The following is a 12,839-nucleotide window of genomic DNA, read 5'->3' as shown; positions in this document are numbered from 1 at the left end:
CAGGAGTCGAACCAGTAAGAAAAGACCAACATCCCATAAAATGAGGGGCCTGGAGAGGACTGGAACCATTTACAGAGTCATTTTTAGAGTTTGGATTGCTGCCAATCGGAATCTAACCCTCCAGTCCTGACAGTGAAAAAGCCTCAATCATCAGGATCTAGAGCAGTGTAGGAGTGATGGGAAGGTAATGCCTGGACACCTGATGTTCATCTGGAGTTGAGTCAAAGAAAGAAAGTTTGCACCAGATTATACAAAAGAAGAGGACAGAGAAGACAATAAAGGGGAAATACTTGCAAGCAGTGACTGGTCTCTGAGAAGATGACAGATGCACCAGGAGATGCATGTGGGGGTAGGTGCTTTTGGCAGACCAGAAAAACAAATATCTGTTAGTGTCAGTAAATACCTTTTCTGCTGGACTGGAGCTTTCCCCTGTTCCACTAATAAGATAGGGAAGGGATTAAGGCTTGTTAAAAGAAATAATATCCAGAAGGAATTTTCAGGTAATGTACCCCACTTTAGAGTGGAAATAGTACAGGAAGAGTTTTTGCAGATTAATTGGGAATTATCCCACGGTGATCCCAGTCCAGACAGAAGCTGGAAAGAATCAATTAGACAATAAACAAGCAAATATCAAAGTCATGCCAAGAAGGTCAGTTGGAATGGACGGCTGGCAGGTTTCCTTCAAACTGTAACCGCTGTTGTCATTGTTATGGTTTGTATGACCCGGAGTTGTGTCAGAAGGGGGGGAGAGGTTGAGCCTTGCAGATGAAGAGGCGGGGATATGCAAATCATCCTCCATCGCGGAGGACGCCGGGACACGTCCCGCGCACAGACCCCGCGGCCACGCGCGTCCGCGGGCGCTGCAAAGGGCAGAGCCGTGCGGACCGGTGGGGAACGCGAGGCCGGACGGGTTCGGGGCCGGGTGGGCGGTGAGCGTGTGTTGGGGGTGGGTGCGCGGTGCGGGGCCGGTGTGGGTTGGCGAAAGCAACTCATACTTACCTGGCAGGGGAGACACCATGATCAGGCAGGTGGTTTTCCCAGGGCGAGGCTCATCCCTTGCACTCCGGGTGTGCTGACCCCTGCGATTTCCCCAAATGCGGGAAACTCGACTGCATAATTTGTGGTAGTGGGGGACTGCGTTCGCGCTCTCCCCTGTTTATACTGGTCAAAAAACAGAATCATCTAGTAGAGGGGCGAATAAGATGCCAAAGTCTCCGTGGATCATGTATGTACGTTCTACCCAGTTACTCTTGCTCAGAGAAGTAAAGGATTACGAGAAGTTGAGAGCTGGAATTGCTGGGTTTCGTGGTTGTACGCGGGGCAGGCGAGGGTTCCGCGAGGGTCCCGCGGGGTTCCGGGGCTGCCCTCAAGTTCGCGGATGACATCAGTCTGGAGGACGGTGCTGAAATTGGACAGGCTGGAGAGATGGGCTGAATCCAACTGTATGGGGTTCAACAAAGCCAAGTGCCAGGTCCTGCGCTTCGGCCATAACAACCCCCTGTGGCACCACAAGCTGGGGACAGAGTGGCTGGAGAGAAATGGACCTGAGGGTACCGATTGACAGCAGCTGAACATGAGCCAGGGGTGCCCAGGTGGCCAAGAGTGCCAGTGGATCCCGGCCTGGATCAGGAGCAGTGTGGCCAGCAAGACCAGGGAGTGATTCTACCCCTGGACTGGGCACTGCTGAGGCCAACCCTGGAGTGTCGTGCCCAGTTCTGGGCCACTCAGTTCAGGAAGGACATTGAGGTGCTGGAGCGGGTCCAGAGAAGAGCAACGAGGCTGGTGAAGGGACTTGAACACAAGTTCCGTGAGGAGTGGCTGAGGGAGCTGGGGTTGTTTAGTCTGGAGAAGAGGAGGCTCAGGGGAGACTCATCACTTTCCATAACCCCCTGAAAGGAGGTTGTAACCAGATGAGGGTCAGTCTCTTCTCCCAGGCGACCAGCAGTAGGACAAGAGGACACAACTGCAGCGGGGAGGTTTAGGTTGGACATTGGGAAAAAACTCATTACAGAAGGAGTGGTCAGACATTGAAATGGGCTGCCCAGAGAGGTGGTAGAGCCACCGTCCCTGAAGGTGTTCAAGAAGGGACTGATGTGACACTTGGTGCTCCGGGCTGGGTGACAAGTGAATGTTGGGTCACAGGTTGGAGTCGATGATCTCAGAGGTCTTTTCCAGCCCGGTTATTCTGTGATTCTGTGAACAGGACCCTTGCGGCCACGGGCAGCACCCCCCGGAGGTGGTGGGAGGACAGCAGAGAGCCCTTCCCTGGACTGGGATGGGGCAAGGGACACCGGAGCAGCGGGATGTGGGACCACGAGTGTTGGGGGCGAACCCGAACCCCGAGGCGTCCGAGACCCTCCAGTAAGGGCGGGGAGAGAGCGAGGGGAGCCTGCTCCCCCTCCCAGTGCGAAGCTCGGGAAGAGCTGGGGGTCCTGAGGCATCCCGGGGCGCCTTCTCCGAACAGACACTGCCGATTACCCTGACCATCAGTCACGAAGGAAGAAGTGCACAAGGATTGCATAGCACAGCTATTTACGTCATTGAAGTTTAAAACTCTATTTTTGCACAGCGATTACCAGGGGAGAGCGCGAACGCAGTCCCCCACTACCACAAATTATGCAGTCGAGTTTCCCGCATTTGGGGAAATCGCAGGGGTCAGCACACCCGGAGTGCAAGGGATGAGCCTCGCCCTGGGAAAACCACCTGCCTGATCATGGTGTCTCCCCTGCCAGGTAAGTATGAGTTGCTCTCTCCAACCCACACCACGCCCGCACCGCGCACCCACCCCCAACACACGCTCACCGCCCACCCGGCCCCGAACCCGTCCGGCCTCGCGTTCCCCACCGGTCCGCACGGCTCTGCCCTTTGCAGCGCCCGCGGACGCGCGTGGCCGCGGGGTCTGTGCGCGGGACGTGTCCCGGCGTCCTCCGCGATGGAGGATGATTTGCATATCCCCGCCTCTTCATCTGCAAGGCTCAGCCCCTCTCGGCGCGAAGCGGCTCCGCCAGCAGCGGGATCTGCCCGGGGGGAGGGGCGGAGCCGCCGGAGGGGGCGGAGCCACCCCGTGGTGGGCGGTTCCATCGCAGGGGGGGCGGAGCCAGGCGAGGGGCGGAGCGCTGTGTCCCTGCCGCAGCTGGTCACGTGTTCCGGCGGGGCGGGGCGGAGACGTGGCACCCGGCGCGCGCGGCGCGTGTGTCCCGGAGCGGCCAATCGGCGGCGGCGGCGCGCGCAGGCGCTCCCGGTCACGCCCTCCGGCGCCGCCGCTCGCGCTCCCGGTGTCAATGGCGGCAGCGGGAGCGGCCCCGGGCTCGGCCGGCCCCGGCCCCGGGCGCTGGGAGGTGGTGCGCAAGGGCCGGCGGGGCCCCGCGGGAGGCACCGGCAGCCGCCGCGCCCTGGGCGAGGCCAACGCCGGCCGCGCGCTGCCCTTGGCCGGTGAGTGTCCACGGCCGCGGGGCCTCGGTGGGGCGGGCGTGCCTCCCGCGGGTCCGGGCAGGGTGTTCTGAGCGGGTCTGGCGGGCTCGCGTGGAGCTGGAGCGGGTCTCCCGTGAGCCCGGCGGGGTCTGCAGTGTGGGGGGAGCCTTTATGGGGCGGGCGGGCGTCCCCGGTCGGTCCCCGGTCGGGGATACCGGGCGGTCTCGGGGGAGGATGCAGGGGATCCCTCGTGGTTCCGCTGGCATTGGTGGTTTCACGGGGGTCAGGCAAGGGTCCCCCGGAGGTCCGGGGGTATCCACTGGGGCGGTGGGGTCTCGGGGGATGCCGTGGACTTGGTCGTGGGCCCCTGTCCCCGTGGGAAGCGCGAGGGTGTGTGGGGGGTCCCCCTGTTTGCCCTTCGTGCCGAGGTCCGTCCCCGTGCCCCTCTGCCCCCGTGTCACCGTGCCCTCTGCCCTCTCCCGCCCCCAGCTCCCATCGCCCCCTCCAGCACCATCTTCCAGCTGGGCTTCGAGCGGGTGCTGCGGAAGCAGAACAAGGAGCAGGTGCCCCCGGCCACGGCCCCGGAGCCGCCGCCGCGGAAGCAGCAGCCGGGGAAGAGCGGGAAGAAGCCGTCTGGCAATGCCAGCAGCAGCAAGGCGGGCAAGAGCCGCTCGCTGGAGGAGGCCCTGCGAGCTGTGAGTGTGCCCAGCCGGGCCCTGACCCGCTGGAATGCCAGGGGCCGCTGTTCCCATCCCCTTCTGGCTGCCGTGGGAGCTCTTTGATCCAGTGGGAGGGGGCATGGGGAGCACGGGGCCCTGACCCGGTTCAGCCTCATGCACGGGCTCATCCCCTGTTGGGCCAGCTGGGAGGAGCCGCCTCGTGCTGGAGGCAGGAGACAGAGCAGCAGAAGGCAGCTGGAAGGGAATTTTTCTCTCCTCACCCACTCCCTGTCTCTGTCTGAGAAGAGCCCTGAGAAAGCCTCGTGGTGGCTGGAACCTCCTCCGTGTCTCACCAGTGGGGCCCTGGGAGCTGCTCCAGCAGCTCCTGCACTCTGGCTGGATCTGGGAACCCGTCAGTGTCTGTCCCACCTGTCCTGGCTGTGTCTGAGCACAGGGGGCTCCAGAACTGACCCCAGATGGGCTGTACCGGGGGGACGTGTCGTGGGGACAGCCCTGGCACGGCCCCCCACGGCATTGCCCACTGGGCTTCTCCCTGCCCTGGGTGTCACATCCTGGCACTTCTGCTCCCCCCTGCCTGGGGGTTCCCTCTGCTCCCCAGAGTGCTGGTGGTGGGTGCAGGACCCTGCATGATTCCCAGGTGCGGTTCCCATGTGCAATTCCCGTGTTTCCTGGCAGGGCAGCAGGGCCAGGACTGTCCCGGTGCTCGGGGGTGTGAGACACCGCGTGGCCCTGCCACTGGGGAGGGGTTTTGTTTCCTGGCGTGGCAGCAGCTGGTTTGTGTCAAATTCCTTTTGAAAGCTGGGGCTGAGCCAAGCCTGCCCGAGGGCACCCAGCTTGCTCTGCCAAGCCCTGGCAGTGGGAATCTGCTTAGAGGGAGCGCTCCCAGGGAAGGTTGGGCTCTGGAAAACCTCACCCAGAGTCCAAGCCCTGCAGCGTGCCCTGACAGATCCGCTCCTCTGAGCCCGTGGATAATCCGGGTGTGCAAGCAGGGAGTGAGCGTGGCTGGGTAGCAGGGGGGTGGAGGGGACAGGAGCTGCTGCTGCACTCCACGTTTGGCACTGCCACGTTGTCAGGTGGATCTGGGTGCCCGTGGTTCTTTGCTCCCTGGAGGACTCTGGGTGCGGAGCTCTCGGCAGTGCCCACACGGACCGGCCGTGTCCAGGATCACCCCGGGCTGATCCTTGCCCAGCCACAGCTGTGAGTGAGCCCGTGGTGGTGCTGGTGTGTGCCAGCCTGTGCCAACAGGCTCCCTGGCGCTGGCACAGAGCCAGTTTTCCAGGGTGATCCTTGGGAGCCCCAGCAGCTGGGGTTTTCCAAGCAGGAAGGGTGGTGTTCCCAGGATGAAGGCCCCACACCCCAGGAGGAGACAGAGTTGACTTTCCCCTCCCCCGCTTTTTGCCCAACTCTGTTCATCCCGGGCTGACTTTGTCCGTCTGCCACTTCCAGCTGGACCTGGCGGATCTGCAGAAGGAGCTGGAGAAGAGCCGGAGCGTGTTCCCTGAGAACCCCTCGGTGTGGGTGAAGGACCTGGCCGGGTACCTCAACTACAAACTGCAGGCGCCTCGGAGTGACCCCGTGCTGAGCCAGCACCCCCACGGTCCGTGTGCTGCTGCCGGGTGGGAAGGGGAAGGGGCAGGGCCGTGGTCCTTTAGTTAACGGAACGGGGAGGGTTTGCTTCGTTCTGGGCTGTCCCCACAATGGGCTCCCCTTGGCCACGCACGCAGTGAACCTGCCTGTGCCACTGGCAAATGGGAGGCTTCCCCGGTCACCCCTTCCCCGTGGGGACCCATGACCTCTGCCTGCTGCCGTGGACGTTGGGAATCCACTCACAGGTATCCAGAGGGATGTTGGGGCTGGATTTCCTTCTCCTGTGTGGTCTGGTGGTCCCGACTTGTGCTGAGCACGCGTCGCTTGGGATGGGAGAGGGGGAAAGGAGCAAAACATTCTCCAGGTCCGCGTCCATCCTGCACTGTTGGTGTCTAATGGGAAGCCATCCCTCAGGGCTGGATTAGCTTCCTCTGGACCAAAATCATTGAGGAGGAGCCCGGTGCTGCCAGGGGGATGAGGACGAGGTGCTCCCTGCGCCCGCCTCCTGCGGGCCAGCTCCTCCAGCTGCTGCAACTCCCCAAAACAGGGTCTCATCAAAGTCCTCCCTCCCTCCCTCCCTCCCTCATCTCACCCCAGACTATCCGTACAGCCTGGCGAGCAAGGAGCTGAAGAGCATCATCCGGACCCTGCTGGGAAGGGCATCGGGAGTGCTGGAGCTCTTCTTCGACCACTGCATCTACACCATGCTGCAGGAGCTGGACAAGGCCCCAGGTGAGCACCAGGCTCTCTTCTGACCCGGACAGCTGCTGCTCTTTGGAATTCCTCCATGAGGAAAGGAGGGGCGACACACCTCCTGCCCACCGGTGTGTGGTGAGGGGCTGTTCCTGCCCGGGGGTCGCTGCTGTCCAGAGCAACAGGAATAGCGAGAAACTACTTGGAGAACAGCCGGGGTGGGGTGTTGTGTTGGGATGTCCCTGGGGAAGGGCTTGGCTGTCACTGGGTTGATCTCACAGGGAGCATGGGGGGAAACAAGCCCTGGGAAGTGCCTGGACTGAGGGTTCTCCACTTGGGGAGAGCCCCAAGGTGGGCATGGCTGAGCAGGACCCCCATCTCCATTCCAGGGGAGTCACTGCATGGGTACAGGATCTGCATCCAGGCACTGCTCCTGGACAGGCCCCGGATTGCCACCACCAACCTGGGCAAGGTGAGCTGGGGTCACCTGGGTTTGTGGGTGCTGCTCCTCCTCCCACTCTGGGGGTCCCCTGGAGCAGCTGGAGAAAGAGCATCCCTGTCCATCAGAATTCCTTTGGGAGTGATCAGGGTTGTCCCATGCATGAAACCCTTCTGCCTCCCTGTCCTCCCCATGCAGAGGGACTGGCATGCCAGTGGATTCTGCTTGCCCCTCTCAACAGCCCTGCATCCCCTGGACTGGGTTTTGGGGTTCCCTCTGTCCCCCCAGTGCAGTTCCTGGCCTTACTGGAGCTGTGAGTCCGTGCCAAGGGCCCTGCTCCAGGGTCCAGGGTAGCCAACACAGTCCCATGGCCTGATCTCTCTGGACTCACTGGGTTGGGGTGGGCTGTGGTTCTTCCCCACTGACGTGTCCCATCCTCCCCCAGTACCTGGAGGTGCTGCGCTCCCACCAAAACCGGCCAGCCAAGTGCCTGACCGTGCTCTGGGCGCTGGGACAGGCCGGGTTCGCCGACCTCCACGAGGGCCTGAAAGGTGAGAGCCGGGTGTGGCAGGTGGGATCCCCCTCCCTGGCACTGCCAGGGTGTCTCTGCTCCCGCTGGTGGTACTGCTTTGGGGTGGGAAAAGGTTGGGAAAGACCTTTAAGATCTGGAGAGAAGCTTCCTGTGGCCGGGACAGGGAATGGCTGGGTCCCGAGAGGAGCCATCCTGCCTGGAAGGACAAGGAATGTGCTGCTCCACTGTCCCCTTGCAGCGCAGCTTCCCCAGAGCCCTTCCCTAGGGATCTGCCAGGTGGTTTTGGGTGGGTTGTCCTGGTGGACAGACAGCCCAGCTGGAGCCCTCCCACCTCTTCTCACAGTGTGGCTCAGTGTGATGCTCCCGGTGCTCGGCATCAAGTCCCTCTCCCCATATGCTGTTTCCTACCTGGACCGGCTGCTGATGTGAGTGACTCCTGTTTCCCACCGGGTAACGTTGCTCCTCGCTGGCCCCCGCAGCAGCTCAGGGCTCTCTTCTGCAGGATGCACCCCAACCTCACCAAAGGCTTCGGCATGATCGGCCCCAAGGATTTCTTCCCGCTCCTGGATTTTGCCTTCATGCCCAACAACTCGCTGTCACCCAGGTACGCTGGTCCATCCGGGCACCCCGTCCCCCGGTGTGGCTGTGCTGCAGGGTGAGCCCTGGTGCCCCCTGTCCCCCCGGTGCCCCTGGGCAGACCCTGCTCTCCTCCAGCCTGCAGGAGCAGCTGCGGCGCCTCTACCCCCGCCTGAAGGTCCTGGCGTTCGGTGCCCGGCCTGAGACGGCCCTGCACACCTACTTCCCCTCCTTCCTGTCCCGGGCAACGCCCACCTGCCCCCCTGCCATGAAGAAGGAGGTGAGCCTGGCACGGGCTGGGTTTTGTGCTGCCGTGGAGCGACAGCAGGGCAGGCATTGCTGCCATGAGGACAGCGATGGTGGGGCAGGGGTCCTGTCACCCACACCCAGGGGCTGGAAATTATTGGATCACAGCATGGTTCAGGTGGGAAGGGACCGTAATGACCATCCAGTTCTACCCCCTGCCATGGGCAGGGATGCCAGAGTTTTGAGTTTCATGCCCTGGGTGTGGGGGTGGGAGGCTGTACCAGGGCACTGCCTGGCGCACAGGGTGTTCGGTGTGCTGGGGTGAGGGTCGGGTGTAATAACCGGCTGTGCCCCCTCCCCAGCTCCTGACCTCCATGAGCCAGTGCCTGAGCCTGGACCCGCTGAGCTTCAGCGTCTGGAGGCAGCTCTACACCAAGCACCTCACTCAGTCCAGGTCAGTCTATGCCACAGCTCCACGTGGGTACAGCACCCACCCACAGAGCCTTTGGGACTCCTAAATTCCTTCTGGGAGCTCCTGCCCAAGCCCTTTGTTCTCCTCCCCCCTCCAGTTTGCTGCTGAACCACCTCCTGGAGTCCTGGGAGAGCTGTAGCAAGAAGGTAGGAGTGAGCTGTGGGACCGGGGAGGTCCTGGGCTGGGATAATGTCCCCGTGCTGCTGCAGGGGCTCCCTGTGCTGGCAGTGTCTCCGTGGGGCTCCCCTGCCTTGGCAGCTCAGGGGGTCTGCGGTGGGCTGGGGACCCTGACGCAGCTCTCGCTGTCCCCAAGGTGCGTCAGTCCCTTCAGGAAACCGTTCGCTCCTTCAAAATGACCAACGAGGAGCTGGTGGCCAGAGGGGCCGGAAAAGGCGAGGACGTGGCTGCCTGTGACACTGCCTGCAAGGTGAGGGGTGGCAGGGGATGGATGGATGGATGGATGGATGGATGGATGGATGGGTGGGTGGATGGATGGATGGATGGGTGGATGGATGGATGGGTGGGTGGGTGGGTGGGTGCTGCCCAGTGTCTCTCTCTGGCTGGATTTCAGCTCCATGCTGGGGCTGTGAATGGCCCCTTCTGCCACCAGCACGTGCCGGGATGGGGCCACGCAGCGGCACGCACACAGGACACGCCAGGACAGATGTGCTGGCCCCTGTCCATCCTCCCAGCTGCCCAGCAGATGACACTGGTCCCCGCTGGGAAGCCGGGGGCGGCCGTTGCTGGAGGGTGGTGGGGCTGTGCTGGGACTTCCCCAGTGCCAGGACACCACGGTGACAGTGGTGACAGTGACAGGGCCTCGTCCTCCTGCCCAGGAGCTGCTGCGCAGGATGAAGGGCCGAGGCTTCCCCTGGTCGCAGCTGCTGCTCGTCCTCCTGGTCCTCGTCACCGGCCTCTTCCTGCACGATGTCCGGACGCACGGCTCCTTCCAGGGTACGGCTCTGTGTGCTGGGAGTCACGGGATCACAGAGGGATCCAGACTAGAAAATCCCTCCAAGGATGGGGATACCCCCTCTTCCCTGGGCAGCTGTGCCAGGGCTGGACAACCTTTTCCAGGAAGGAATTGTTCCTAATTTCTAGTCTAAACCTCCCATGTCACAGCTTGAGGCTGTTTCCTCTTACTTTATCAAAGAACATCCCTGGGATCAACCCTATGGCTGCTCCCCTCAGTGAAGCCCCCTGTGTCCCTGCCTCATTCCCAGGTCCTTCCCGTGGCTGCTGTGAGCAGCAGGCCTGTCCATCTGTCCAGATGGGGGACACTGGTGAAGACAGGAGCTGCAGACAAACCCCCCTGGCCTGTGTCCCCTTGGGAGAGTCCCTCGGGGCTGCCCTAACCCCCCCTCGCTGGGCCTCGGGGACAGACTGACACGTGTCACAGCAGAGTCCTCAGGGACAGACAGACACGTGTCACCAGAGAGCCCCTGGGGACAGACTGGCACGTGTCCCCTCAGCCAGGGAGTGTTCAAGGAACACTCTTTTGTCTCTTCCAGCCTCCTCTTCCGCACGGCTGCTCCGCTCCTCCGGTGTCCTGCCCGCCTCCCATCTGGCCTGGCAGAAGGTGTCCCACGGCTGCCTCGAGGGCTACAGGTCCGTGTCACTGGCGTGGGTGGGTGGCAGACAGTGGGTCTGGGAGGTGAGGCCATCGTGCAGCGTGACGGGGGCTCAGGAGGGAGCCGGGAGCTGTTCCTGGCCCTGCCTGGGAGCACTTCCAGCTCAGCCTGGAGTTCCCTGTCCACCCCGTGGTGGCAGCTCCGGTGCCCCGTGGTGGTGCCCTGGTCTGGCACTGCCCTTACCAGTCCTCCCTTCCTTGCAGGTGGCTGGAGCACAGCCTGGCCCACCACGGCTCTGCGGCTGTGTCCGTCCTGCGGCCGCAGCTGGAGCTGCTCTGGGACACGGGTGGGAAGGTGGCCCGGGATGTGTCCCAACAGTGCTACTCCCTGCTCTCCTGGCTCCAGGGCAGCCTGCCCTGGCTCAGCGAGTGGGTAAGGGGGGGTTCCCAGGGCTGGAGGAGACCAGGAATGCAGTGGGGGGCTTATGGGAGGGGGAGGCCCTGCGTCACATCTCCAATGCCATTCATCCCCCTGCTCCGACTGCTTTCAGTGACTATCAGGGCTGACAGGCAGAGGCCTGAGAAAACTGCCTGTTGTTGGCGTCGTGAAAACTATTATTGTGGTGGCAGTGGGTGATGTCAGTGTTCCACAGAATGTGGGTGCCCTCTCTGCTGTGTGCTGGAGAAGAGGGGAGGTAGGAAGGGTTCGAGGATGACAGAGGAGGGAGGGGGTGAGATGAGATGGAACTATCAGGTTACTGGGACCCCCAGCCCCAGACCTGCTGAGGGGATCGATGTTCACCTCACACTGTCTGTGCTCCTGCAGGTCCAGACCCGGGTCCCTGAGTCGCTGCTGCACTTTGCCGAGTGCGTGCGGGAGCTGCTGCTGTTCCTGGTGCGGAGCTGCCTGGTGCCGCTGCTGCAGGGCCTGGCCTCGGTGCTGCAGCGGGGCTGGCAGTGCTGCCTCGACTCCTGCAAGTGAGCAGACCCCCTGTGTGGTCCCACAGGGTCCTTCGGGCTCCGCTCCCCCAGGGGCTCCCTCAGTGTCACAGCCATATCTCTCCCTGGTGGGTGGCCCCTTGTCCTGCTCCCGGGTATGTGGCACCAGGGCCAGTGTCACCCTGCCTGAGGGGCTCCTCTATCCCCCCTGTGTCGCCCCTCCTGCCTCAGGCTCCACCCCCATAACCCCTTCTTGCTTTTCCAGCGGGGACATGACGTGGGAGTGCGTGAGGGACCACCTGATGAGTTTCACCTATTCTTCTTGGATTTACCTGCAAAACACAACCCTGGCCCTCAAAGACTGGGCCCTGGCCATGATTTCTGGACACTGAGCTGCTTTCTGGAGAAGGTCACACCGTCTCCCGATATTCCAGCTGCCGAGGGGTATCCCAGTGCAGCTGGATGGGGGATGGAGACACTGAGGGCAATGCCCACAGGAACTTTGGGTCAAATCGGGGCTTTTGGGGGAGGTTTATTTTCTGGGGAGCTGGGGAGACACACATACAGTCTTTTTCCACACCCTGTGACTGCTTTGCTTTCCCTCTCCCTCTGTCCCTGGTGGGTGATCCCTGTCCCCTTGTGCTTTGCCTGCTCACAGGATCAGGGGTGGACACCCGGAGTCCCCACCCACCCCACCCTTTCCCCCAGTGAATGAACCGATTTATTTTATTATTTTTTTCCTGACAAGTACTCCACATGCTTTATTTTCTTTCCTTACTGAAGATACCTGCAGGGTGAAAGGGGTTATCCAAAGCCCGCTGCGCCCCATCCCCAGCACTTTTTTTGGGGGGGAAGGCACCGTTCCCCCTCAGTGGTTGGAGCTGCGTGTGGGTCGCTCCGTCTCAGTGCCCGAGCAGTTCAAAGGAGCCGCTGGCGCCGCGGGGCCCGCCCCGCCGGGTTGGCTCAGGGGGCAGAGCGCCCGCCCGGCGTGCGGAGATTGAGGGTTCGAGCCCCGCCTCCGCCGCCTTGGTACCGTGGGGTCCTTTTGCCGCCTGCACAGGTGTGTGTGTACACACCTGTGTTCCTGAGCACAGATGTGCCTGAGCAGGTGTGTGTGTACACACGTGTACCTGTGTGTGCAGACCTGCATCACCCACCCACGCACAGGCACGAACACGCCTGTGCACACCCCTCCCTGTGCTCAGTGTACACCTGTACGTGTGCACACCTGTGCTCCGCTTACACATGTACACACCTGTGCTCAGTGTACATGTGTTCGTGTGCACACCTGTGCTCCGTTTACACAGGTACACACCTGTGCTCAGTGTACACGTGTACGTGTGCACACCTGTGCTCCATTTACATGTGTACGTGTACACACCTGTGCTCAGTGTACACCTGTACGTGTGCACACCTGTGCTCCGTTTACACGTGTACGTGTACACACCTGTGCTCCGTTTACACGTGTACATGTACACACCTGTGCTCAGTGTACACCTGTACGTGTGCACACCTGTGCTCCGCTTACAGGTGAGCACGGACAGGTGTGAAGGTGTCTGGGGGCGTGGCCAGGGGGGCGTGGCCAGGGAGGCGGAGCAGCCCCGGCGCCGCCGCGGCCGTTGCCGAGGCGCCGGCCAATAGGCGGCGGCGTTGCTGGGAGGCGGCAGCCAATGGCCGTGCGCGTTGCTGTTGCC

At 62.3% G+C, this 12,839-nt stretch overlaps 1 protein-coding gene and 2 non-coding genes across 4 annotated transcripts; 2 read left to right on the top strand and 1 right to left on the bottom strand.

Moving 5' to 3' along the window:
* Window positions 1-991: 991 nt before the first annotated feature.
* On the top strand, window positions 992-1,155 carry LOC114070013. The gene has a single exon (XR_003573858.1). It is a non-coding gene; the product is annotated as a U1 spliceosomal RNA (small nuclear RNA).
* Window positions 1,156-2,576: 1,421 nt separating this feature from the next.
* LOC114070012 lies at window positions 2,577-2,740 on the bottom strand. The gene has a single exon (XR_003573857.1). It is a non-coding gene; the product is annotated as a U1 spliceosomal RNA (small nuclear RNA).
* A 511-nt stretch (window positions 2,741-3,251) lies between these two features.
* TMEM214 (transmembrane protein 214) lies at window positions 3,252-11,892 on the top strand. Of its 2 annotated transcripts, none has more exons than XM_027907177.1 (17): window positions 3,252-3,432; window positions 3,901-4,106; window positions 5,538-5,688; window positions 6,276-6,410; window positions 6,761-6,843; window positions 7,256-7,361; window positions 7,686-7,767; window positions 7,845-7,946; window positions 8,057-8,198; window positions 8,527-8,618; window positions 8,734-8,782; window positions 8,959-9,063; window positions 9,473-9,590; window positions 10,148-10,244; window positions 10,471-10,639; window positions 11,033-11,184; window positions 11,411-11,892. In XM_027907177.1, exons 1-17 carry the CDS (start codon window positions 3,282-3,284, stop codon window positions 11,535-11,537), a joined length of 2,067 nt encoding a protein of 688 aa, XP_027762978.1. In that variant the 5' UTR covers window positions 3,252-3,281; the 3' UTR covers window positions 11,538-11,892. The 2 variants fall into 2 exon arrangements, with proteins under 2 accessions (XP_027762978.1, XP_027762977.1); XM_027907176.1 differs by having other exon boundaries at window positions 8,950-9,063.
* Window positions 11,893-12,839: the final 947 nt, after the last annotated feature.

This window comes from Empidonax traillii, unplaced genomic scaffold (genome assembly GCF_003031625.1).
Source record: "Empidonax traillii isolate 1590-97213 ecotype Southwest subspecies unplaced genomic scaffold, ASM303162v1 scaffold1414:size197169, whole genome shotgun sequence".
In the NCBI taxonomy this organism is placed as follows: domain Eukaryota; kingdom Metazoa; phylum Chordata; class Aves; order Passeriformes; family Tyrannidae; genus Empidonax; species Empidonax traillii.
The sequence above is the reverse complement of the archived record's forward strand: the minus strand, read 5'-3'. Positions and strand labels throughout refer to the sequence as shown.

Bases quoted from the DNA above. Each gene is read 5' to 3' on its own strand.
- TMEM214 (XM_027907176.1), top strand. From the start codon at position 3,282: ATGGCGGCAGCGGGAGCGGCCCCGGGCTCGGCCGGCCCCGGCCCCGGG. The intron at 10,245-10,470 runs GTCCGTGTCACT...CCTTCCTTGCAG, and splicing joins GGCTGCCTCGAGGGCTACAG to GTGGCTGGAGCACAGCCTGG. The intron at 10,640-11,032 runs GTAAGGGGGGGT...GTGCTCCTGCAG, and splicing joins TGCCCTGGCTCAGCGAGTGG to GTCCAGACCCGGGTCCCTGA.